Source organism: Gambusia affinis, linkage group LG07 (assembly GCF_019740435.1).
Source record: "Gambusia affinis linkage group LG07, SWU_Gaff_1.0, whole genome shotgun sequence".
Classification (NCBI taxonomy): Eukaryota; Metazoa; Chordata; class Actinopteri; order Cyprinodontiformes; family Poeciliidae; genus Gambusia; species Gambusia affinis.
In genome coordinates, this window is record NC_057874.1 from 10,043,677 (window position 1) to 10,067,034 (window position 23,358).

The following is a 23,358-nucleotide window of genomic DNA, read 5'->3' on the forward strand; positions in this document are numbered from 1 at the left end:
AGGAAATTACTTGGCATTAGCAGAGCTGCTGAGCATCTTTCGGATGGTCTGTGCGATGCCATCACGGTCTATCCCATAGATCTTCAGGAGCTCATGAGGTTTGCCACTTCTGGGAACATGGGACACAGCCAAGCGGTGCAGAGTAAACCCAGACTCGTTGACCATTGCTGAGGATACTGCCTCCCCCAGACCACCTGTTAAAGAACGGTTTATTCCATTGGAGAAAAGAATTCTCTCAGTAAGAAATAAAATTATTTTATGCCAAGTGAAAATATTTAAAATCACCAATTTCACTTGATGTAGAACATAAAAAATGCAGTCCAAAGTATTAGTGACTAAAGCTGCTAAACATTCTTCATCAAGTACAGTATACACAATAAGCCTGTGCTTTTATCCCATGAAGAGCTGTGCAAAGCAGACTGTGCTATCTAGGTCATGCTCTGCCCCACAGGCACATGCTCAGTTAAGGAAACCTGACAGCACTCTGCCTCTCTTTCTTTAACATTTACAAAACATACAACGACTCCACTACCTTCCCTCTGATAGGAGCACACAACAAAGCATCATCAGCCAATAGGTCAATGCCAGCACAGCATGCTTGTGTCACTGAGCCAATGGAAACGTGCCACCACGACACAGTAACACATGAACCAATGGCAGAGCTCTGAAGCCACATTATGCTAAGATGATTTTGGCTACCAGGCCTGTGGTGCTCATATAAAATGCAGGAGCAGTATGGCGTGAGAAACGATTTCTGGAACCTACCTTCGTAATAGTGGTCTTCAACGGTGAGGATCCTTCCCCTGGTGACGCGTGCATGGTCGATGATGGTTTTAATGTCCAGCGGTTTGATTGTGAAGGGATCAATCACTCTTACAGAGATCCTCTCTGGAAGATGAGTTTAATGGACCAAAACAATCCGTAAGCATATCAATTATTTGACGAGTACAACTAGTATGGAAAACTGAAGATTATATGGAATTCTGTAGCTTTGTCTGCAATGTTTCACACGCAAGATGGACATGGACATTTTTTATGGCTATTAAATTATGACCAGTCCTTTTTAAAGCCCAGGAAAATAAATCAGTTGAAATTCAAACCTATTTTCAAATTTCCCATCAGTATTTAGCCTTAAAAAAGATGTTCAAAGTAGAGTTTTGTTAGCCCTTTTGACCACAACCACATTAAAGATCAAGAGACGTCTTGGTGTGGTCAACCTTCACATTTCAGGCCACTTTAAGGTTGTCCAGATGAAAAAAATAACAATCTTTTCCGTCTTTTCAGTTAAATTGTGCTCAGTACTGTATTTCTTATTGTCTTGTACCTTTCTTGAGATGCTCAGCAGCTGCAATGGCTTCATGCACAATTACTCCTGCTGCAACCACAGTCACTTGATCCTCTTTGCCCTGGAACACCACCTGACAAAGGCAATTTAATTTTCTATTTTAAGTTGCTATGTTTTATGTTCTTTTTATGTTTACCTATGGAGCAGTTTGTTTTTGCTAATAGGATAATAGTCACTCACCTTTGCCTGTCCAACATGAAAATCCTCATTGCTATTGTAGATGATGGCATTGTCTTGGCGACTGGTTCGAATGTAGCAAACACCCTTATTAAAGAGAATAATCAAGAAAAACATGATGATAAAGGACAGTTTTGCTTTATGGAAGGGTTTTAGTACTCTTCTGGAGAAACCATTCCTACCTTTGTGGTTGCAGCCAGTTCCACAGCCTTTTCTGTGGTGACACCATCACTGGGGTAGAAGACTGTAGCAGCAGGCAGGGCCCTGAACATAGCCATGTCTTCTAGAGCCATCAGAGAGGGGCCTTCCTCTCCTGTCAGAGGGTAAAATTATTATAATCTATACAATGCATCCAACAGCAAGGCAAATTAGTTTTTTGGTGAGTTGTTGCATGCAGGAGAAAAAAGGTCATTCTGGATGCAGGGTACCTGGACTAACAAAGGGATACTTGGTTCCCTGCTGACAGCTTCCAGTGCAGACACAAAAGGAGAAAGAGGGTAGGATTGAGTTAGGATTGAAAGACCAGTGGGGGGAAACCGTAGGGAAGCCACAACATAAGAGTGGAAGAAAAATAATAACTGGAGATTCTTCAAATTTTTTTTTTTTTTCCTAAATTTACTATTATTACAGTGAGTGCAAAACACAATCTAAGAAGCCAAAGGCTGTGAAGTTGCCAGACACAGTGTGAAGGTATAAAAGTGGATTTTGTGAGGGGATATCTGAGATGACTGTGGTAAACATGGCTTATTACTATTATTAGCAATCTACTAACCAGTAGACAGACCACAGTGGGAGCCACACAAGTTGATGTTGCTTTCTGAAATCACTGCCATGCGAATCTGATCATAGGCACGGGTAAAAAAGGAGGCAAGGGTGCTGGCAAATACAACGTTCCTCTCGCGGGCAGCACATCCCATGGTAACACTGACCTGCAAAAAAAAGGACATAAAAAAAAAGGCTTCTTATTAAATATATGGGTGTAATATTCCTGTGTCAAGGGAGACAGATGTGGGTCAAACAAACGTGACCAAAAAAATACATCTCTGAGAATTCAATATTTCTCACAAAAAAGCCTCTTTGAACCAAAGACCAGTTCAGCTTGGAGTTAGTGAGAGTAGCTTTCCAAAAATCTCTGCAGCTTATTTTGCCATATGGGGTGAATCAGTGACATACCTCATTTTATGAATAATTTCCTTTGTTCTTTCTTCTTATCATAGCACCATAAATATGTTTTGTCAAAAGTAACATATGGTATCAGGATTTTTACTGTTTTATTGTAAGCTTTAGTATACAAAATTACATCAGATTATCATTCTCACATAGCCTATTTGGAAACCAGTACATTTTAACGTTTCTCCTGTATTCAGCCAGATGGTTCCGTCCTCTGGACTGATTAATATTTTACTTATGAATACACTTGTCATGGCGGTTTATCGTCACACGCATGCACACATGACCTACATTAGAGATGGCTGCTGGAGCCATAGAGTCAGTCTGACTGTCTCTGTGTTACGATTTAATAAAAGAATTAAATGAAGAAAAAGAGAGGTATTTTCTAACCAGGATGATTAGGATATGTCGAATTCAGCATAAGAAGGGAGGTTAAACACATTTAGGAGTCACAATAAAAGAAATGCTAAATGCAATCTCATAACACATTCCTCCAGATAATCCCGTATTAAGAGCACACCACTGAAAGTATAAAAAAATAGAACAGCTCTCTGGTTTAGTCAACATTTTTATATGTATTTTTTGGGGATCATACCATGTTCTGCTGAGCAATGTAGCACTCAACAAAACGGTTTGGATGTTCATTCTTGAAGATCTCAGAACAGGTGAGATTATTGGTGTCTCCATCCAGGACTACAACACGTTCGTTGTAGCGACCCAACTTGGCCAGTGCCATTCCATATGCCTTGCGAGTGGCAATCTGTAAGAAAAAAATTCATAATCCAGCCATCGGTTTTGATCAAGAACACCAGTATAACATTGTGTTGCAGTTATTAATTTGTAGCTCTCACCTGGATTCAACCTTACTAGGACTTAAGTCACAACTTGAATTAAAAAAAGGCTTTCATCACAAAGTCAATGCTCGTATACATGTCATTTTAAAAGAAAGTTGTTTTTTTCTGAGAATATCTTTTAGTTAATGTATATTTTCAACAGTTATTTATCCTCACAGAGAGAGATAACTGTGAATAGGTTTAAGTACATAAACAATTGATAATACACAGAGCACTCTTAAGGATTTTAGATATCACAAATAATAAGACCTTTTAATTTTTCACTAGTAAAATTCTGAAATACTTGTTGTACATAGCTCCACCAAAGAAATATTACCTTAACTTTAAACGGCTTTGATTTTCTAACTTTTAGTGTGATGACTGTGATTGGTAATATTTAAGCAATGTCCTTGAATCAATACAAAAAACCAACAAGCACAGAGAACATAATTACCTGTGAAAAATATTTCCCCAAGGCAAAACCACCCAAGTATGTCAGAACTAATCTTTTAAGCCTTTTCTCCTGAAGGAAACCCACAGAAAATATGTGAGAATCTTTTTTTTTTTTTTTTTTTTTTTTTTTTTGCAATTTTTATTTTACAAATTTTAAGGCATTGACTTATGCCTTTAAATGGCTATTTTTCTATCTACTAGCAGCAGCCATCTGTGCTAATGCTATGTTGTACATAAACAGAAGCAGGAAGTAAGATATCCTGTTGAGGCTGAGGTATTCTTTGGCATTTGTTGAATATTATTTTTAATAAACTTGTTAACAAATATAATAAATTGTGTAATTACATAATTGATAAAGCAACATTTTTCTGTATTTCACAAAAGATTCTACTCAGAAAATGTAATTGTTTCCTAACTTTCAATGTGTAACAGCTGCCTGTTCTTTTTAAAAATCTTTTTCTATTATTTTACCGTTCAGAATTGATTAACTTTGCGCTACGTTTGGATTATGTAAATGTATTTTCATACAATAATACTAAAATGAAAATTATTGCACTCAATAGTGCATAAAATCTGACTTGGGCTTAGAAAGGCTATTTTAAAAAAAAACATTAAAACTGCAGTAAATGTTGTTAGGTTAGCTAACTGGCCTTAAAAAGAGTATGAACATCCAAACCTGTTAGCACATGACATGTATATAAACAATGGTACAAATTTAAACAGACATTATGTATTTAATTTGTTATGCATTAGCATAGCTAGCAAATCATAACTAAAATGCTAATTCTTCATATTTATGCTCTAATGTGTTAGCATGAGGCACAATTTAAGAAACACAATGTGACATCTTGAAATTGATTAACTTGAGATTTAATAGCAAGAATTTTTTTTAATAGACATATAAAGGTGAATTGATGCCGCATTTGTGTAAATTTGACAAACTTTTTCTCCAGGCTTGTAGTTCGGTGCACTTGGCATGCGGATGTTCCTCAGGCTAACAGGAGGGGAGTCCTCTATGGGAGCCGGGGGGTAAAGGTGCTTGCTAGTGTTCATAATCCGGCTCTGCAGATCCTTCATAACCATCTCAGCCATGTCTTTAGGCAAAGCTTTTGCATGCCAGCCCAGTTTATCCTCTGCAGCTGAAACAGCACACAAAACACATACAGACATTTTTAGTTATGTCCCTTGGAGCTGATAATGGACTGTGTGAGATTTTGTATTTTATGAAAGAAGTGAGTCGTCCATTTGCAGATGAGGAAGGTCAAACTATTACCTGGAATCCCTTTGCCTTTAGTGGTTTTAGCAATAATTGCAGTAGGTTGATGACGTGGTTGGCTCAAAGCCTTGCAAAGCTCTTCAACACTGTGACCATCCACAATAATGGCATGCCAGCTAAACTCAAACACACAGATGGGCTCACAATAAAATAATGCACATCATTATTTATATTATGGATAACACGAAAACGTCAGTGTTGTGATTATTTTAAGAAATTCTACTATCATATTTATTTCCACTCTGACTATTTCTACTCATGTTGAATTATCAATGTTCACTATACCCAAATGCCTCACAGCGCTTCTGATATTTCTCTACATGATGCTGCAGTGGCGCAGGGTCACTTTGGCCCAAGCGGTTGACATCCATGATGGCCACCAAGTTGTCAAGCTGATAGTAGGAGGCAAACGACATGGCTTCCCAGACAGAGCCCTCCGACATCTCACCATCCCCCAGCAGGCAGTACACACGGTAACTGAGGTGGATAACAAAATGAGGGGCTTTTGTCAACATCCTTGTGTGTGGTATATACGTACTTGGTTCTGTTTGTTTCTCTGATCAACATTTTCCACTCAAACTGTATTTCTGTTCAGGATCTGAGCTGTGGCTTTATTATCAAACCCATTTCTAAAATAAAATGAATCTGTACAAGTAGACAAAGAAATTTTTTTTTTTTTTTTTTGAGAAAATATTTTTGCTTACGTAGATGTACTGGCTGATATAAACAAACAAAAAAAGACGAATATCTAATCTTTAAATAATGATTTTCTCATGAAGAGAAGCGAGAACCAGATATGATCAGAATTTGAGTCTATAGTTAAATGTGCTTGGGTGGTTAAAATAATTGAGATGTGACTGCTGCGCTCTGTGATTATTAGAGCAGAAGAATCGTGAGTGCAGACATGTAGCTGCAGCACACACCCACTGAAAGTGGAAATCCTCATGAAAAAGCATTAGAAAGGTGCATTCCTTAAGACCTAAATTTTATTTACAGAATTCTAAAATCTTACCTTAATAGAGTATGACACCCTTTCAAAATGTAAGGATAATACCTTGTGGTGTATTTTTCTGTGACCATGTGCATTCATCATGATAATATAGCTGGGTAATGAAACATGGATGTTCACAGCAAAATTTTACAAAATAAATAAATAAATAAAAACTGGAAAGAAACTGCTAATAATTCATTGCGCACATTTGGATCAATGACACCAACTGAGGCATGAGATTTGAGCTGATCGGCTGTTATTATTATAAAACAGAGGATAAGTAATCACATTTGGTGGAGGAAATGTGATGGAAAAGCATGCAAAGAAAGAGAAAGAGAAAATAACCTTAAAATCACAAATGCAGTTTTCCAGATAAAAATACAAAAAAAAATCCACAAGTGAATTCAACAGAAACATGTTTGTTTTGTAAGTTTGTTTTTTGGAGAGTTTATATTTAATAAATAAAATTTTACAATAAAAATGTAAAACAAACTAAAATATGACAATGAGAAGTAGAAGTGACAAGTTATGTTGAAAGATATTTTTATTGAGTTTACAGGAAAGTCCAGGATATTTCCACTAAGTTGTCAGTCAACACATGATAAGGTGCTGAAGTACCTTAAAATAGTCCCTGAAATTTTTATTCTTCCCTGTTTTCCAGTATAAATGTTTGTGATGGATTACCTGGACTTATCAAAGTATTTCCCAGTGTAAGCCATTCCACAGGCCACGCCAAGACCCTGCCCCAGTGATCCAGTGGCTACATCGACAAATTGTTGCCTCTGAAAACACATGAATTATGAATGTCATCAGGAGGTGGAGGCTGTTGACTCATTGGGCGTACTAATCAAGGGTAATCCCTGAAGGTGTAGTGCAGTTTGTGACTGTTTACCGGAGTTGGGTGTCCCTCCAGGGTCGAGTCAACCTGGCACAAACTGAGCAGATCACTCTCCTTTAGGAAACCAGTTTCAACCCACATGGAGTACAAGGCAGGAGCAGCGTGACCCTGAGAACAGACACAGCAGCAGCTTAGATTGCCAAGTCACAAATATGAAGCAGATTCCTGACCATTCCTGAGAACACTGCAGCTCACCTTGGAAAGGATGAAGCGGTCGTTGTTGAAATTTCTTGGATCTTCGGGGCGGTACTTCATGGTATGGAAGAAAAGGACAGACATGATCTCTGCTACACTGCAGCATGATGTGGGATGGCTGTACAACAGAGGAGATAAGACTCAGAAAATCCCACAGACTCCAGCTTAGTGCTTTGCCTTTACATTTTTTTAATTTCAGGACCAATAGAAAAATTACACATGTCTATGTAAGCTGTTTCCTTTAGATAAATACTGCAATAGTTCTGGAGGAAGGTCTTACTGATACATACACGTGTTCGTGATTTTTTACAGAAATTTAAAAACATCAGGGAATCTCTTTATGAATTTTAAATGAACAGTGCTTAGACGAGGAACTGTTGGAAATGCAGATATTAATCTCAAAATAAACTTGAGTTTCTAAAAACTGCAGTTTGATTTTTGTTCAACGGAAATATAAACGTGTAAATGTCAGGTCTGAAAGGTAATCTTTATATCCTAAAGAGTAAACAAAACACTTTTTTCCAGCTCTGTAAAATCCTAAATATTTAAGTGACCTGCTAATCTTAAAAAATCTGACTGTTGGTTTCAAAGCAAACAACATTCACAAAAAAATAAATAAACCCAGTGCACTGACTATTCAAAAAACAACATGTTTAGCCTGTAGTGACATGTAATTCACGCATTAATGCTCACAGTAATGCATGAAGAGAGCCACTCCATGTTTCCATTGTCACAATTTTAAAAATCAATCTACATATCTTACATATTTAAAACAGTGTAAGGGTTTAATTTCATATATATATATATATATATATATATATATATATATATATATATATATATATATATATATATATATATATATATATATATATATCACAGACCATACAAATAAAAAAATCAAAAACAAATTAAAAAAACAGAGCACAAAACTTTGAATGTAACCATTTTTTATATCAATAGACCAAAGGAGCATGATGCCAGAACACACTGTTCCTTTGAACCTTTGTGCGCATTTGTGTCTTTGTGTGTGCATCTGTGCGGGAATAGCTCAGTCGATTTGCTCGGTCGATTATTTTTCCAAATTGAAAAGCATTATTTCAGTTTCTCCCAGGTATGAACGTTTTTGCTGAAATGTCCTAATCCAAGTATCGAGACATCCCTTTTTCCAGATTTAAAGAACAGGCGATGTTTGTGGCTTGGACTCACCCACTTCCAGCAGCAGTCGTTGCCTTAATGGAGTTGATTCGGAGGCGGTTGGCGATGTTCCTCAGCGCCTGCACTGTCTGCTGGTCAGGTTTGTGGTAATCCTCCATGAAGTCAAAATGTTAAGTTCCACAGCACCAGAAAAGTGGAAAGTGAATGATGAGTTTGTGTGTTTTTGTGTTGGTCTGAGCTTTGCCAGAGCAGCACTTGTGTGTTTGTATGTGTGAGAGGGACAGAGAGAAAGAGGGAGAGCAGAGAGCAGAGGCTGGATTTTATCCTACAGGGTTTACAGACAGAGTGCACAAGGACAGATGCACATACACACCCACGGACATTCAGACACAGAGGAGGGGGCAGGGTGGTGGTGGTGGTGGTGGAGGGTTGTGGTGGAGGGTTGTGGGATGGGTGTTGCTACATAGTATAATGCCATATATTCCACTCGTTCTATTGGCCGCAGTGTGACGGTTATGCTGATGGGTGAGGTGTGGTGTTTTAAGCATCTCAGCTTGATCAAATGTGACATTACTGTCTCAACTAATACATCACAAACAACAGCTGATTGCACCTTGTTTTGTACTGACCAAAAAGCTACCCATTCTTGTTGCTAAGTCTTAAAAACTAGTTACTCAAAAAATGCACAGATTAAATATTTGAATTAAGTTACAAGAACAAGAAGAAAAGGGGTGCCCAAAATAAATTAATCATATATTAGATATATCAGATATAAGACATTGATGACCTTTTACAGCAGGGAATAATGTGCTTAAATGCTAAATCTACAAAGTAAAAGAAAAGACACATATAAAGTTCAGCTGATTAGATAAATCTGTGCATTCCTGCCATTCAGAATTTTTGACATTTTTCATGTTACAAACTCAAATCCCAAGGTATTTTATCATGTTTTTGTACAATAGAAGAACATAAAATCTATTGAAAGCTATTTACTAGCTACTTCATTAACTACCATGGCGATTGTTCAATAGTTGTGAAGCAGAAGGAAAATTGTGATTTTTAATTTAGAAAATTTGTGTTGCTCATACAGAAATAAAGTATATTTAGTTCTAATGAACCAATAGTTTGCAGATCAACCTTTAAGTCTTCAGAGTATGCCTGTACCATTTTTGCATGTTTACAGTTGGGAGGTTTTGCCTCTTCTTCTGCAAAATAGCCCAAGTTCAGTCAGATCAGATGGAGAGCATCAGTGAACAGTCATTTTGAAGTCTTGTTTTAGGTTTGACCTTTGGGTTATTCTAAAATATTAACAAATAATCCACACATATTTATCCACCAAGCAATACATCATACTGTAAAACTTTATCACCTCATGTGATTTCTGCATGCAGTAAAGAAAAAATACCAAATCCAGGCTCTTAATTTATTATTTTGTTTAAATTGTACAATAAGGGTGTGTTCCAATAGTAATAATAAATAATGAGAAACTCTTGTATGTTATTCAACACTGCTTTAGTGCTTGGTCTCGTCTCAAGAAAATCCCCTTTGAGCGTGTAGGAAGATTACTCTGCCATCTACAGGATAATCTTTGTCAGTGCATTTGACCTGTTTCTATTTTTATGCCATCTGATGTATAATCTAAGACAAACTGAAATGTGAAAAACCTAAAGGATAAAATATAAATTATTTTATACAATTACTGCTTTGTAAGCATCATGAGTGAGGCACATTTGGTCCTTCTCTCTTTGACTTTATTACAGACGGTTTGGTTCAGGAACTAGAAATGTGATGATAATTTTTTATGTTTAACTCAAATTCACAACATTTTCTTTCATAAATATTGTTTCCAAATAGTTTATGAATTGAATTATTTTAAAGAAATAAAAAAAATACTCCTATATCCTGCATGTAATTGGCTGCTGCAAGAGTCAAAACTTAGTTTTGTGACTGTTTCATTTGTGACTGAAAGGAAGAAAAAGGATATTTTTCTTAAAATGAATTATTGTGTATGTGACTTTACTGTCTGTCGTGCTAATATGTGAAGTTTAGGGTAATATGTAAAGGTATCACATGAAAAAGTTAATATGAATCTATAGTGACTATAATAATATTGGAAGGAGCAGGTAAAAGCGAGGTATAATTTTACTATTACTTTTACTATTTACAACTCAACATCCTGAATTGTGGAGTACTTACTTAATAAATCAATTAACTAATACCACTGAGAGTGAAAGAGACTTGATGATATTACTCCCTCTTTGCTTAACAGTCCATACAGTTTTCAAAAAAGCCTCACTTTGACTTTTAACACATTTCTTGTCACTGTAGCCAAACACCTTGGTATGGTATTTGTCTCATTAGATCACAGCACATTTTTCCTGAAGGCATCTGGCTAATGTAGGCAGCAAGAAAATCATTTTTGATGGTAAACTTAAATCACTATGGACAGTAATACTGGTGTTCCAGAAGAGTCTTGATCATAATAGCCTAAACCCTTGGTGATTCCTGGGTTGTTCATAAAAATCATAACCTATTCTCTTCTTCATCTGAGGTGACAGCTTGAGAGAAATTGTTAATATTTGGACACGATTGATTGTTGTAACTTGACAATGATTCAAAAGACACATAAAAACTGGTTTTGGAAATATTACATCAAGTTTCCTGTTTGGCTTCCCAAAAACTCTTACCTCAACTCTATTGAAATACAGATATGATGCTTGCTCAGAATCCTTTTCTGTGGCATGAAGCCAATAAATTTAAATAGACTTAAGCATTCTGTCTAGGAGAGGTCAAATATCCAGCCAGAAATATATGGAAGACATTAGATAGATCTTCAGAAAGGATATGTTTAAGTAGTAGTCTTTTATAACCTTCTGTGAACATGTGTTTAAGTGAAAAAGTCCACAGTAAATTAAAAAGTGCAACAAATTGATTTGTTTCATTAAAATTCCAAATTGGTATGAGATTTACGCCTGTTTTGTGTGCATGCAAACTTCTAACTGTAATTGTATGTTGTGTTTGAAAATTGGAAGGAACTGAACATTTTGAGATGCATTTCTGCTTGATGCAGACAGACACTCTATTTCTTGAATAGAAAGTCATTGATGTTCCTCACAAGCCAAGTGTTTACCAAGGTTTAAACGCCAGAGGGCGCTGTCTCCCAGTAAATATTGACTGGATGTTGCCTGACATGAAAAAGCATGATTGGTGGATCTGATAACTAGTACTCGATCTGATGAAAAAAAGACTAAAGGTTCCTCGCATTTATTTTAGTTATGAACTTTAAGTATAGAAATAAAAACTAATTCTGATAGCAATACTGCAAAAATTAAGTGTGAGTGAAATCTGTGCCATTGCAGCACATGCTTTATGACTGTCACTGCTCCAAATAATTAGTCCAGATCCCCCTCTGCCATATTATCATCTGCCCTCTCCCACAGTTGGAAGGTCATAGCCCAGCATGTCTGCATTTACTGTCGGACGGCAATGACCTCCTTTGATGACCCCCTCTGCTTCCATCCTGGTTCCACCGACATTGTCCTTCTCTCAGTTTGCAGCAACTCTTCTGGGCTCCTGGGTCCTGTCAGAAAAGCTTTCCTTCACAGAGCCCCACAGGTGCCAGCCAATGGAAGCCTGGGAAGACGATGACACGTGATGGAGCTTGGCCAATGTCTGACTTGCACAGCTGCACACTTCCTGGAGGGAAAGTACATTCAGAAAGCATGAATGTTTCTATTTTTAAATCTGTTTGGCTGAAAAAGAGGAGCAGAAGCATCACTGTTAAAATAATACCTTAATAAATAGATAGATAGATAGATAGATAGATAGATAGATAGATAGATAGATAGATAGATAGATAGATAGATAGATAGATAGATAGATAGATAGATAGATAGATAGATAGATAGATAGATAGATAGATAGATAGATAGATAGATAGATAGATAGATAGATAGATAGATAAATAGATAGATAGATAGATAGATAGATAGATAGATAGATAGATAGATAGATAGATAGATAGATAGATAGATAGATAGATAGATAGATAGATAGATAGATAGATAGATAGATAGATAGATAGATAGATAGATAGATAGATAGATAGATAGATAGATAGATAGATAGATAGATAGAACACATTTCTTTAATGTCAGTCACTCCCTTGAGGTTGAGCCTCTTCTCCTTTGCTCTTATCAGTCGATTTCCTTAAACCGCTCCACAGCCACCACAATGACACAGTGCTTGCCCTTCCTCCTGAGAGCTGTCTATCACCCACAGATCTTACTCACTCGCAGTGGAAATAAGACCAAAACCTTTTAGGACCTACCATTAAATTGTCGGCAAAGCCACAGACAGATGTTCACACATGTACTGGGAGATAGTTTTAATAGTAGGAGTAAGGCCCTGGTTCGGAGGAGAAACGGTAAAACATGTTGGAGAAGGAGATGCATTCATAGCCTAAAAGTGGAGCTATTGATGAAGTGTGGAAATGAGAGCCAAGGAGATTAAAATGAGCTATTATGGAGATTCAGATGAAGAGCTTCAAGAGGAGGAGAGGAAGTGGATGAAGAGGGAAAAGAGAAAGGAAAGGAAGATTGTGTGAGCGGGGTTGAAGCATGCGTTCTGGGCTCAGCGGCGAAGTTGACGATGTACAGGGAGAACAGCTGCGCTGCAGGGCTTTCAGGCTCCATCACTACTGCTCTCCTTCAACCAGCTCCACACATACACACACACACACACACACGCACACACACATATATATATATATATATATATATATATATATACAATGCTATCATAAACATGCAGAGGCACTGATTAGACTCAGTGCAGACAAATGTTCTGCAATATGAACCAGGTTTCACATACACATCCAGACAAGGGGATCAAATCAAGTTCAATTCAGTTTATCTATATTGTGCCAATTTACAACACATGCCATTTTAAGGTAATTTACAAAAAGTCATTTCAATTCGTTCATTCATACGATGAAGTATGAGAGAGGCAGGGAGAAATATTTTCCCAGACTTCTCTTTAGGGCCCCTTTCTGGTCCTGGACTTCAGGACAGGATATTTGTAATTCTGGCAATTTTACAGAAAGAAAGGAAATCGAAGAAATCTGTTCAATAAGGGATTTAAATGACATATCCTGGTCAAAAATAACACAGATGTACTTTTTCACCAGAAGCCAATTTAATGCCATCCAGATAAAGTACCTGACTAAGCTGTTTCTTTTTAAACATTTTGGGGCAAAGATGAGAACTTCTGTTTTGTCTGAATGGAAAAGCAGAAGGTTTGGTGTCATCCAGGTTAGTATGTCCTCAAGACATACCTGTAATCTTCCAAACAGAGTTGATTCATCATGATCATTGGAGTATTATTGGGAAAATATAGCTGAGTATCATCAACATAACAGTGGAAATTTATCTCATGCTGTCTGACGATTTTACCAATTCTCTTTACTGTGAATCCAAAGCCCAATGTGCAAGAAGTATATGAGGCTGCCTTGGGACTCCCAATAGCCTGAGGACAACAAGAGTACCTAAATTTTCACAAGACAAACTGACAATGGGCCTCATAGTGGAGTAGTTGATAGCAACGCTGCCTTGCAGCAAGAATCATTGTCTCCTTGGAGTTTGGATGTTCTTTTGGTGAATGTTTGAATTATGTCTGGGAGCTCTGGCTTCCTCTTACAGTCTTTGAACATGTGTGCTAAGTTTACTTGCACTCTAAATTTCTCTCAGGTCTAAATATTTCAATGCATGACTGTTGTCTTGAGATAGTTTGGCGACCTTTTCAGTATGTACCCCTCTTCTCACTCACTATCTTCTGGAAGCAGGCACCAGTCTCCTTTGCAAGCTGAAGCTCTGCAGTGATTAATTAAATACTTAGCTGTGTGTTTCCTGATGCAAACCAAAAAGCGAACATTGACTTTCCATGTTTTTTAGAACTGGTTTTAAGATCCTTTTGCTGTCTTACACAGGTTTTTAAATTATCTTTAATTCTTGAAGTTTTATGTTTTTCATTTAGTCAAATTTGTTTTTACCAGCAGCTACTATTCCGCTGCTGGTCAGATAGCATTGCATGTATTCTTGTATGCAGTCACTGGTGATTGGTACATCTTGTCATCTGCTTCTTGAGTCAATAGCATAGTGCAGACAACAGTCTACAGTCCCTACTTGATCGTCCAGAAGGAGTGAAAGCGGCAGGTCAGTGACTCGATGCAGTCTGTTTTATTTCCTTTAACTTACTTTGAATATATATTTACTTGACTTGGATGGACTGTCTGAAATAATTTTTTTAAGTACTTTGAGACTACATTTGTCGTGAATCGATACATTATAAATAAACTGAATTGAATTGTTATCACAAATGGAATCACTCTCACCAATAAATCATACCTGTCGCAGACAAAACTACTTGATAAGCTTTACAAAAATTAGTTTTTTGGTGTAAGAATTAGTTTTTTTATGTAAAATATGGATCAAAATCTGTGAAAAATATTTTGGATAAAAAATTTTAATCTATGCTGTGAAGAACAAACGCAGTTTTAAGGGGAAAATGTGTACAACTCATCACTAAAAAGCTTTGTGCAAAGCGCTCTGCTACATTTTGCAATCTATAAACTGATTGATTGATTGATTGATTGATTGATTGATTGATTGATTGATTGATTGATTGATTGATTGATTGATTGATCGATTGATTGATTGATTGATTGATTGATTGATTGATTGATTGATTGATTGATTGATTGATTGATTGATTGATTGATTGATTGATTGATTGATTGATTGATTGACAGAAATTACAATATATGTATTGAATTATAAACTAGAACACTAGATGAGACTGCTGAAGAGACGTTTGCATGTTAGGAGGACGCACATGTAAAATTACTCCTGTAGATTTATCACAATCTGATTTAAAAGTGGTGAGGGTGAAACTTAGGGATAAAGGATGAGAAGCAAAGGTGAAGTGCAAAATACAACAGATGTTCACTGTGAACTACATGTATTGAAAAAAAGCATATTTATTTACACAATCCCATCAGAGGACTACACATTATTTACACAGAGCTTTCACAGGAGAGATAAAAACTAAAGATCACTGTTTCCGTCCTGCATGGTTGACTGTCTCCTAATAAAGATTTGTAGTTTTTAAGCAAAACTTGATAAAAAAAAACTGTTTTTAAGACAAATATAACTGTTCCCTAATCACATATATTTTTGTTGACTTGGAAATTAATTTCTGCATTAATTTATATCTAGTTGCTAAGTGATCCAAAGTTCTCTTTTCAGATTAAAGTAAATTTTACAATTAATTTGGAAATCAACGTCTTTGCGTCTGGAGGATTCTAAACTGATACAGCAACTTGTGCAAACATAGCTGTACATAGTGATTAAAGATATGTTTTAGTTGACCAACAGTCATGCGTCACAAATCCTAATTTTAATGGCGCATGTTATATTCTAATTCCGAGAAACTATCTTTTTCATGACAGTCTTGGTTTCAATCATCAAATTTAATTGAAAATAAACATTTTTCAAAGTCTATTTTTAATTACTGAGTTAAATTACCTTTCCAATCATTTCTATTTTTCAATTCAGCTATGTCTCTGAAAAATACAAACTTATACAGCAGTTGCCACCAACATATGCACACTGATGCAGAGCAGGATATCCATTGGTGAATAATGCAAGTTTGTTCTAGAAGAAACCATTATCCAGGGCAGACAGGTAAGCCGATACAGAGGACCTCATCCCAGCCTCGTCGTCCAGCCTCTCTTCACCTGCGACGGCTCACTCATTCACTGATCAGGAGAGGAATGTTTTCAGCTTTCTGTCAGTGAGACATGATGTAGGTGGAGAAGAAACACCATAGAGCTGTTCTAATTAAACAGGTAAGATCTCCACAACACTGGCAGCGATGGCTCAGACACATCATAAGGTCAGACTCTGAACTCCTGTTGTTCTTATGGATAATGTAAATAAAACTGTTGATGGTTTTAGTCAGCCTTGCCTAGGCGATTGTTATTTCTATGTTGTTGTTTTGACTACTGCAGAATAATTAAAATCTTTCCATAGTTGTTAAAAGGTCATCTATGGGTGAAGGCTATCACTTGGTCATAACTTTTTCATAAGGGTAGTATTTATGCATAAAACCTTGTGTAAGACAGATGTACAAGCTCTCCCTGAGGATCCTGCTCTTGTCAGATATTTCTCTCAATGGCTCACACACAAGATGTTATTTATGTTTCTTTAACATTCCAAACGGAGCTTGTGGTCCTACGTCAGTGTGGACTGCTGTTATTCTGTTTTACTATTACTGATGTTGCTAGCGAATTGTGTCACAGGAAGCAATCAATAAATCATTGTTTCCATTCAAACCACAGAGAAAAAAGCCTACGATATATTTTGGGGTGCCTATTATGAAATAATGCCAAAAAAAAAAAAAAAGCTTTCAGTCAGACATTATGCAGCTAAAGGCAGCAGCTGTAACAGGAGAGAGGTGTGTCACCAGGATGAGGTGGTGTAGACTTACTTTCTCATTATGTACACATGTGACATACAGTCTCTGGATAGGGCACATATTCACTGACTTTGCTAGTCATTAATAATTACATGGTGAAAACACTGTACAAGGTAAAGGCTTCCACATATCTGAATGATAACAGAGTTCAATAGAAATATACTCCAGACAAAATCAACAGACTTGTTGGTTTTGATTTAACACAAATTTAAAAATTACTAAATTAAAAATATATATAACCACCACCATGTTTGATTGTTGGCATGTGTTTTTTTCTTCTTTCTTTCTGAAATAATGTCATAGTTTTCTGTTAGATGCAATAGGACCTTTTAAAAAGTTAAACTTTCCCTGCAAGTTTTGAGGATCAGGAAATTTTGTGGTTTGTTTTTTTTTGTGACACTGGGATTTTTGTTCTTTTTGCTCAGCACTGGTATTGGGAAGTGGATGCAACCTTTGCTCTCTTTCCAGTTGTTGAATAATGACCACTGCAAGTGAGGTCTGTGCTTTGAGTGATCCACCCTGCTGATGGAAGAGTGGCAAGAAGAAAGCCATTGTTCAATTAAATTCAAGAATGCTTAATTTATCCCACAGGGGGAATAGATGTTGTCATATCTAATTGTATCACAGTGTCTTTTAAGAGTTATTGTAGATGTTGATGCTGTGGGCAAGAAGGATCTCCTGTTGCAATCAGTCTTACAACAAATCTGAAGACGTTTCTGACTTTGACAGTGTCAGGATTTTTCTAGAGATGCTGACAGCTTGATTTTCTGACAGCAGAGATGATATTCCACAGCAACATGTCCTGGATGACATCATCACTCTTTGGCAAGCTCTGCTACATTTGTTTTTACTGCTCCTGTTTGTGTGGTCAGAAAGAGGAGCAGGGAATGTGGGATATGACCTTTACCTAGGATTTATGGAGGAGATGGTTTGAATCTCCTCCTTCTCTCTCTATTGCCCCTTCTTTGACTCGAGGTAGTAGTTCAGGTATTATTTGAGTTTTTGAGATCTTTCACAGTTGCTCCCAGTTGTAAAAACTGGTAATTATGTATAATAGGAATAGGAATTGTCCAAAAGTAAAAAAGTAAGAGCAAAAATTTGAATCAGGTGTACAGCATCCAAGACCAGAGAGACATGCAACGAATCAGGTCTGGAATCTGAACAATAGACATCCTGTTTCCAGTTCCCCTCAACCGATATAGAGGACACAGCAAACATGTGGAAGAACAAATGCATCGCCCCCTATGATGAAGCATGGTTGTCACAGAATCATGATGTGGGTAAGCTGGTCAAAGTTGCTGATAGTAGATGGACCTAAGTAGCGGGCAGTCCTGTAAGAAAACACATTAGAGGCTGCAAAAGACTCAAGAACTGCTGTGGAGATTAGAAAAAAGCTTTCAACTCTTGTACTCCACAAAAATAAGCTCCCAAATGTAGGTTGATGATTTAATAAATTCAGTCTGTATCCTGATGAGTGACCCACAGGTAGCTCTATCTGGCCTATCCAGGAGAGTAAAGAGGTGTAGGAGGAGGAGGAGGAGGAGGAAGAAGTGGAGAGCTCACTCTCCGATGAACGATCGCATCGGCTGCTCACTGGCGCCGTGACGATAAACAGTCAGCGGACAAGGATGCTCTGTAGTCTGGTGCGCACACTTCTGTCTCCAGCTCTCCACAGTCACCATGGAGGAGCCTAATTAAATGCACAGACTCGGTGTGCGTTTCTCTGCTGCTCCGGATGGGGGGAGCTGATGATCTATTTTATTTTATTTTAGGATTTGCAAGCATTTCTCGCCCTGTTTGAAGCCAGAGCGGAGAGGACCGCGGCGGATTTGCGAAGTCTTCAATTAAAAAGGTACGGCTCTGAACTCAAGTTAGCCCCTTTAGCATGGCTGCGTTTATCTGCAGGTTTCCATATGTTGGGGTTTAGTCGGAGGACAGTTTTGTCTCGCAGGAGTGTATCCGTCGCTTTATCAGAAAACATCGATATGAGTCTCTGGCCGCACTATTAGCCCTGAATGGATCTGACTGAGGCTGGTTGTAACGAGGTTGCCAGCTGTTTGTGCAGGACCATCTGACGGCTGCGTTGCTCAGTTTTTTTCAGCCCTGAAGTCAGCCTGTCATTTCACAAAAAGACGGGGATGGGGGTTATTTGTACCATGTCTTACCTTGGTGGGGGTCCAAGGAGAAACATAAGAACGCTTTGTGATGGCTTAGTTTGTCACGAATTGCTCATGGAAATGTCAGTGCTCGTTTCCATCACCAATCTCGGTGCAGCATTGAAATGAAAATCCTCGTAAAATAACACCAAAAATGCATTGTTCACACTCACATCGCTGTGTGGACAAGGCTGACGTGCAAAGCGCAACACAAAGGATATGTAAGTGCTTGAGCAGAGATGTTGCAGTTGCAGCCCTGCTCTGCAGCCGTCCGACACTCATATTGCATTTTTGTTGGCAATAAGAAGATTAATTCTTCTCGGAGCTTCTCTGCAATGTGACCTTTTCGGTTTCTTCCTCTGCGGGGCCTGTTCGCAGTTCAAGGACTTACACAACTGACGTGACCGAGTGACGCCTGAGAGTGGCAGCTCTTAATTTTTACACGCTTTGTTTATTTGTTTGTGTTGTCGCTGCATTAAAGCATCTGCTTCGGCTTTTCTCTCTCACTACGGCTAGACCGAGAGAGTCAAGCCAAAACCAATCTGCCATATTGGTTGTAGTTCTGAAAGATGAACCTCTGTTTGTCAGCTTACATTAAAAAAGACACAGCAGAGGGATGCATTTCACATGTGATGAGATTATGCAATCATTCCCCTTTGCAATTTTTTTGTCTAAACATATGCTGTTTTTGTATTTTTTTTTAGCTCACCATCACAGTTTGAATCAACAACACAAGCCCTTTTTTTCTGCGCTGACACTTGTGTCTGATGAACTATCATATCTTTCAAAATATCAGATATTTCAGATAACTGTAGGTCAGTATTAGCTAAAGCCAATGTTGTGCTATGAACAGCTCCTATCGCCTCTCAGCCGACTTGGACAATTTCTTTTGTTGTTGGTGATATGTTGCGTAAATGAATTGTCAATTGAGCTAAAATAATAAAATACATGTTTCTTTTTTTTTGGACCAAAGTTAAACAAAGACACCTTTTGATTGTGCCTCAATCTTTTTGTTCAATAGGCAAAAATGTTAAATTACAACACTTATGTCCACTGGCACAGACCCCCTTAAAGATTAGCATGCAAAAGTTTTTTCACTTTCCAAAGCCACCAAAAATTGCTTCACTCTGGTGGCTGAATTCCCAGGAATCCTTGAGATGCATTAAACCCAGACAGCACCTAACACCAGCAACAATGCTCCACAGGATGAAACCATCTCACTAGGCGATGGAGCTGATCGAAGGAGCCCAGAGAGACAGATTTGGTGTGGAAGCAGATGCTGTATGGTCCAATAAAAGGTTTCTGTACTGGCTAATACTAAGACTATTTGTATTTTTTTAAATCATGATGACCCCTTCTAAGTTGCTCAGCAAGCAAACTGAGGGGGAAGGTGGAATATTACATTTCAGAAACTCAGAAAAAGATTTATATATTTTGCACCAGAAGCTCTGAACCTCTGAGACAATCCATGTTGTCCACTCTTCTTGTTATAAGGGTATCTGATAATTATTAGATGAGGAGGAGCAAGACCATAAGGCAAAGTGCCTGAAAACATTTTAGTTGGTGTTAATTCAGGCCAGGTGGAAAGTGATCTGTTCTGACCTAAAAATAGGATCAAATATAGATCCTTCTATTGTTAGGATGGAATAACAATAGAAGATCAAAGCAGAATTTAAAGACACTATTCGATTTCCACTACATTAGTTGTTAACGCAACAAATAAGGGAACACAATAATTAAAACAAAAACCAAAGCAAACAAATAAAATATATCAATAAATATGTATGTATTTCCACTGTTTTTACATTTTATACAGTTCGACATCCTGGCAAAATCACTCCAAGGTCAAACCGAGCAATTATAATAGAAACTAAAAAAGAACTGAACAGGTCCATTTCAGATTATGCTGGCCTCAGTTAGCATGTTAAATGTCACTGCAAGTAAAGAAGGCTTGTTTGCAGAGGTTGTCAGAAGAAAGCTCCTTCCTTTAGATACATTATGGCAGCATGGCTTAAATACACATAACATCTGAACGATAAAAAACATGTCTTGTAGACAGGTGAGACCAAAGTGAAGATTTTCTGCCTTAAGGCACAGCTGCATGTTTGGAGAAGATCAGTCCCAGCATACCAGCACAAAATCTTCTCACTAGCTGTCAAGGACAGTGGTGAAAGTCTTTGGATTTGAGACCATGTGTCCAACAGCCAAGGTTTAGCTGAAACTGGGTCATGCAACAAGACAATGATTCCAAACACAGCGGCAGAACGACTGAACAAAAGCAGTCGAGGTCTTGTAATGGCCCAGTGAACCTGAGTGTAATACTGTGGTGAGATCTTAAGAAAACTGTCTATAAACAAAAACAAAAAATTGCTACTTCAAGTTATTGCTGCTGAAGGGGGTTCCACAAACTTACAATCACAGAGTCTATTCAGTTTTTTTAATCACTACCAATGAATTTTTTTTTTTTTTTTGCTTATTACTGCATGTCATGTGTTTTGATTGGATCACACACTTTTACAGCTAATTGACACACAAGCTGCAATATTTCCACAGGCTGCCTGTGGAAATATTTTTATTTTATTCTTATACAAAAAAAAATCTAAAATTTCTCACCTATTTTCTTTCAGAGGCAAATTATGCCAGCAGCATCAGAGTCGCTCACCCTGGTGACGAGCCAGCTCATCGGTCAGACCACTCTGCCCTTCACTCGCCTCTTCGTCTGCCCTGGCAGATCCATGCTACTGGATGCTCCTCAAAGAGCCACGCCCACACCATGAGCGCCAACGGGCCTGCCCCAGAACCAGCCCCAGAAGCCCCTCCCATCTCAACCCCTGCCCCAGCATCGGCCCCTACTCCGGCCCCAGCCCCGGCGCCACCCCCGCCCGCCCCACCTGCCCCAACATCCTCTACCATACCGGTAGGTGCGTTGGCTCAGAAGAAGCGACAGCAGTATGCCAAAAGCAAGAAGCAAGGCAGCAACGCCAACAGCAGGCCACCGAGGGCTCTTTTCTGCCTCAAACTCAACAACCCCTTACGCAGGGCCTGCATCAGTGTGGTGGAGTGGAAGTATCCTTTACTATGGCCTTGTGGTGATTGGTGGAGGTTGAAGCTCACAATTCCCAGTTTAATTAATGAGCTGCCAGGATGAAAAAACTAATCTTACACATAAACCACTTTGGTGATCCGTTTTTCAAACAGAAAGCGTCTGGCGATTAAGTAATAAATTAACATCTACACAAGCCTCTCTGGTGGACCATTTTTAAGTTTTTGCAACATTATTAACCTTATGACATACAAACACTTCTCAGCCTGATTTCTCTACTGTAGAGGTAAAACAGTCATTAAATTGTTGTGGCTTTTCGAAATTAGAAAAAAAAAAGTTAGGAAAATAACAGAGACTACACTAAAAAATGTTTAAAACCAGCTTTTTAAAAATTACTCTGATTTGTTTCAGCTAATTTTATTATTTTTGCTAAAGTAATAAATCTGAAATTAGAAGTATAGCTTCAGCAGAACTAATAAAATTAGCTGTAACAAGTTAAAGTAATTTTTAAAGTTGGTTCAAATAAACATTTTTTTCAGTGCAGTTACAATTCTGTTTGTCAATAATTATCTTACAATAATTTACAATTAACACAAACACTTTCATTCATGATAAAATCAAATAAGCTTAAAAAAAGGAATCAAATTGAAATGTAAATAAAAATAGGATTAATAGCTTAGCCCTAGTTCACAAAATATTTTGTTTTCTTATCAATTGTATTTTTAGTTTATATTGTAAGCAACAAAACATGAAAAGAAATAAAGCCAAAAAAATGGAAAAAAATGGTGAATTTTATCTTCAATAAGTCCTCGAGTCATATTTATTGGTACCTCTGGTGAAGAAGCGTCCCAGTAGAATGTAAAAAACGTTCCCAAAACTCAAAGAGGGTCATCTTGGGGTCACAATGTCACCACAGAACCGAAGAAAACTTTAAGGCCTTCCTTAAACTGTGCATTTTTCAGTTTTAGGTCATTTTGGTGAGTAAATTGCCCTAAACAACAAGAGTACCATTTTATCCCCCATAAAGACAAAGTGAAAGTCACTGCGTCCTTAATCTAGAACTGCTGCTGCGGTAACATGCTGTAGATTAAAGCATCTCAACACAATTGTGAAGGGTTTGTTAGTAAA

At 37.6% G+C, this 23,358-nt stretch overlaps 2 protein-coding genes across 14 annotated transcripts in view; one reads left to right on the forward strand and one right to left on the reverse strand.

Moving 5' to 3' along the window:
- LOC122833391 (transketolase-like) lies at positions 1-23,281 on the reverse strand. The gene is made up of 16 exons (XM_044120859.1): positions 23,061-23,281; positions 11,988-12,192; positions 8,548-8,750; positions 7,339-7,456; positions 7,138-7,251; positions 6,930-7,027; positions 5,540-5,731; positions 5,252-5,370; positions 4,921-5,117; positions 3,288-3,452; positions 2,295-2,451; positions 1,705-1,835; positions 1,526-1,609; positions 1,325-1,418; positions 766-888; positions 1-194 (listed from the first exon to the last, which is right to left on the reverse strand). The coding sequence occupies exons 3-16, from the start codon at positions 8,652-8,654 to the stop codon at positions 7-9; spliced, it is 1,887 nt and encodes a 628-aa protein (XP_043976794.1). The 5' UTR covers positions 8,655-8,750; positions 11,988-12,192; positions 23,061-23,281; the 3' UTR covers positions 1-6.
- cacna1da (calcium channel, voltage-dependent, L type, alpha 1D subunit, a) overlaps positions 18,608-23,358 on the forward strand; it is a 74,267-nt gene continuing 69,516 nt past the window's right edge. For 12 of the 13 annotated variants that reach the window (XM_044120845.1, XM_044120846.1, XM_044120853.1 and 9 more), the window contains exons 1-2: positions 18,636-18,883; positions 21,815-22,253. In XM_044120845.1, coding sequence (XP_043976780.1) covers positions 21,961-22,253 — 293 coding nt within the window. In that variant the 5' untranslated portion in view covers positions 18,636-18,883; positions 21,815-21,960. Of the gene's footprint in view, positions 18,884-21,814; positions 22,254-23,358 lie in introns of all 13 variants that reach the window. The other variant, XM_044120844.1, reaches the window with a different exon arrangement.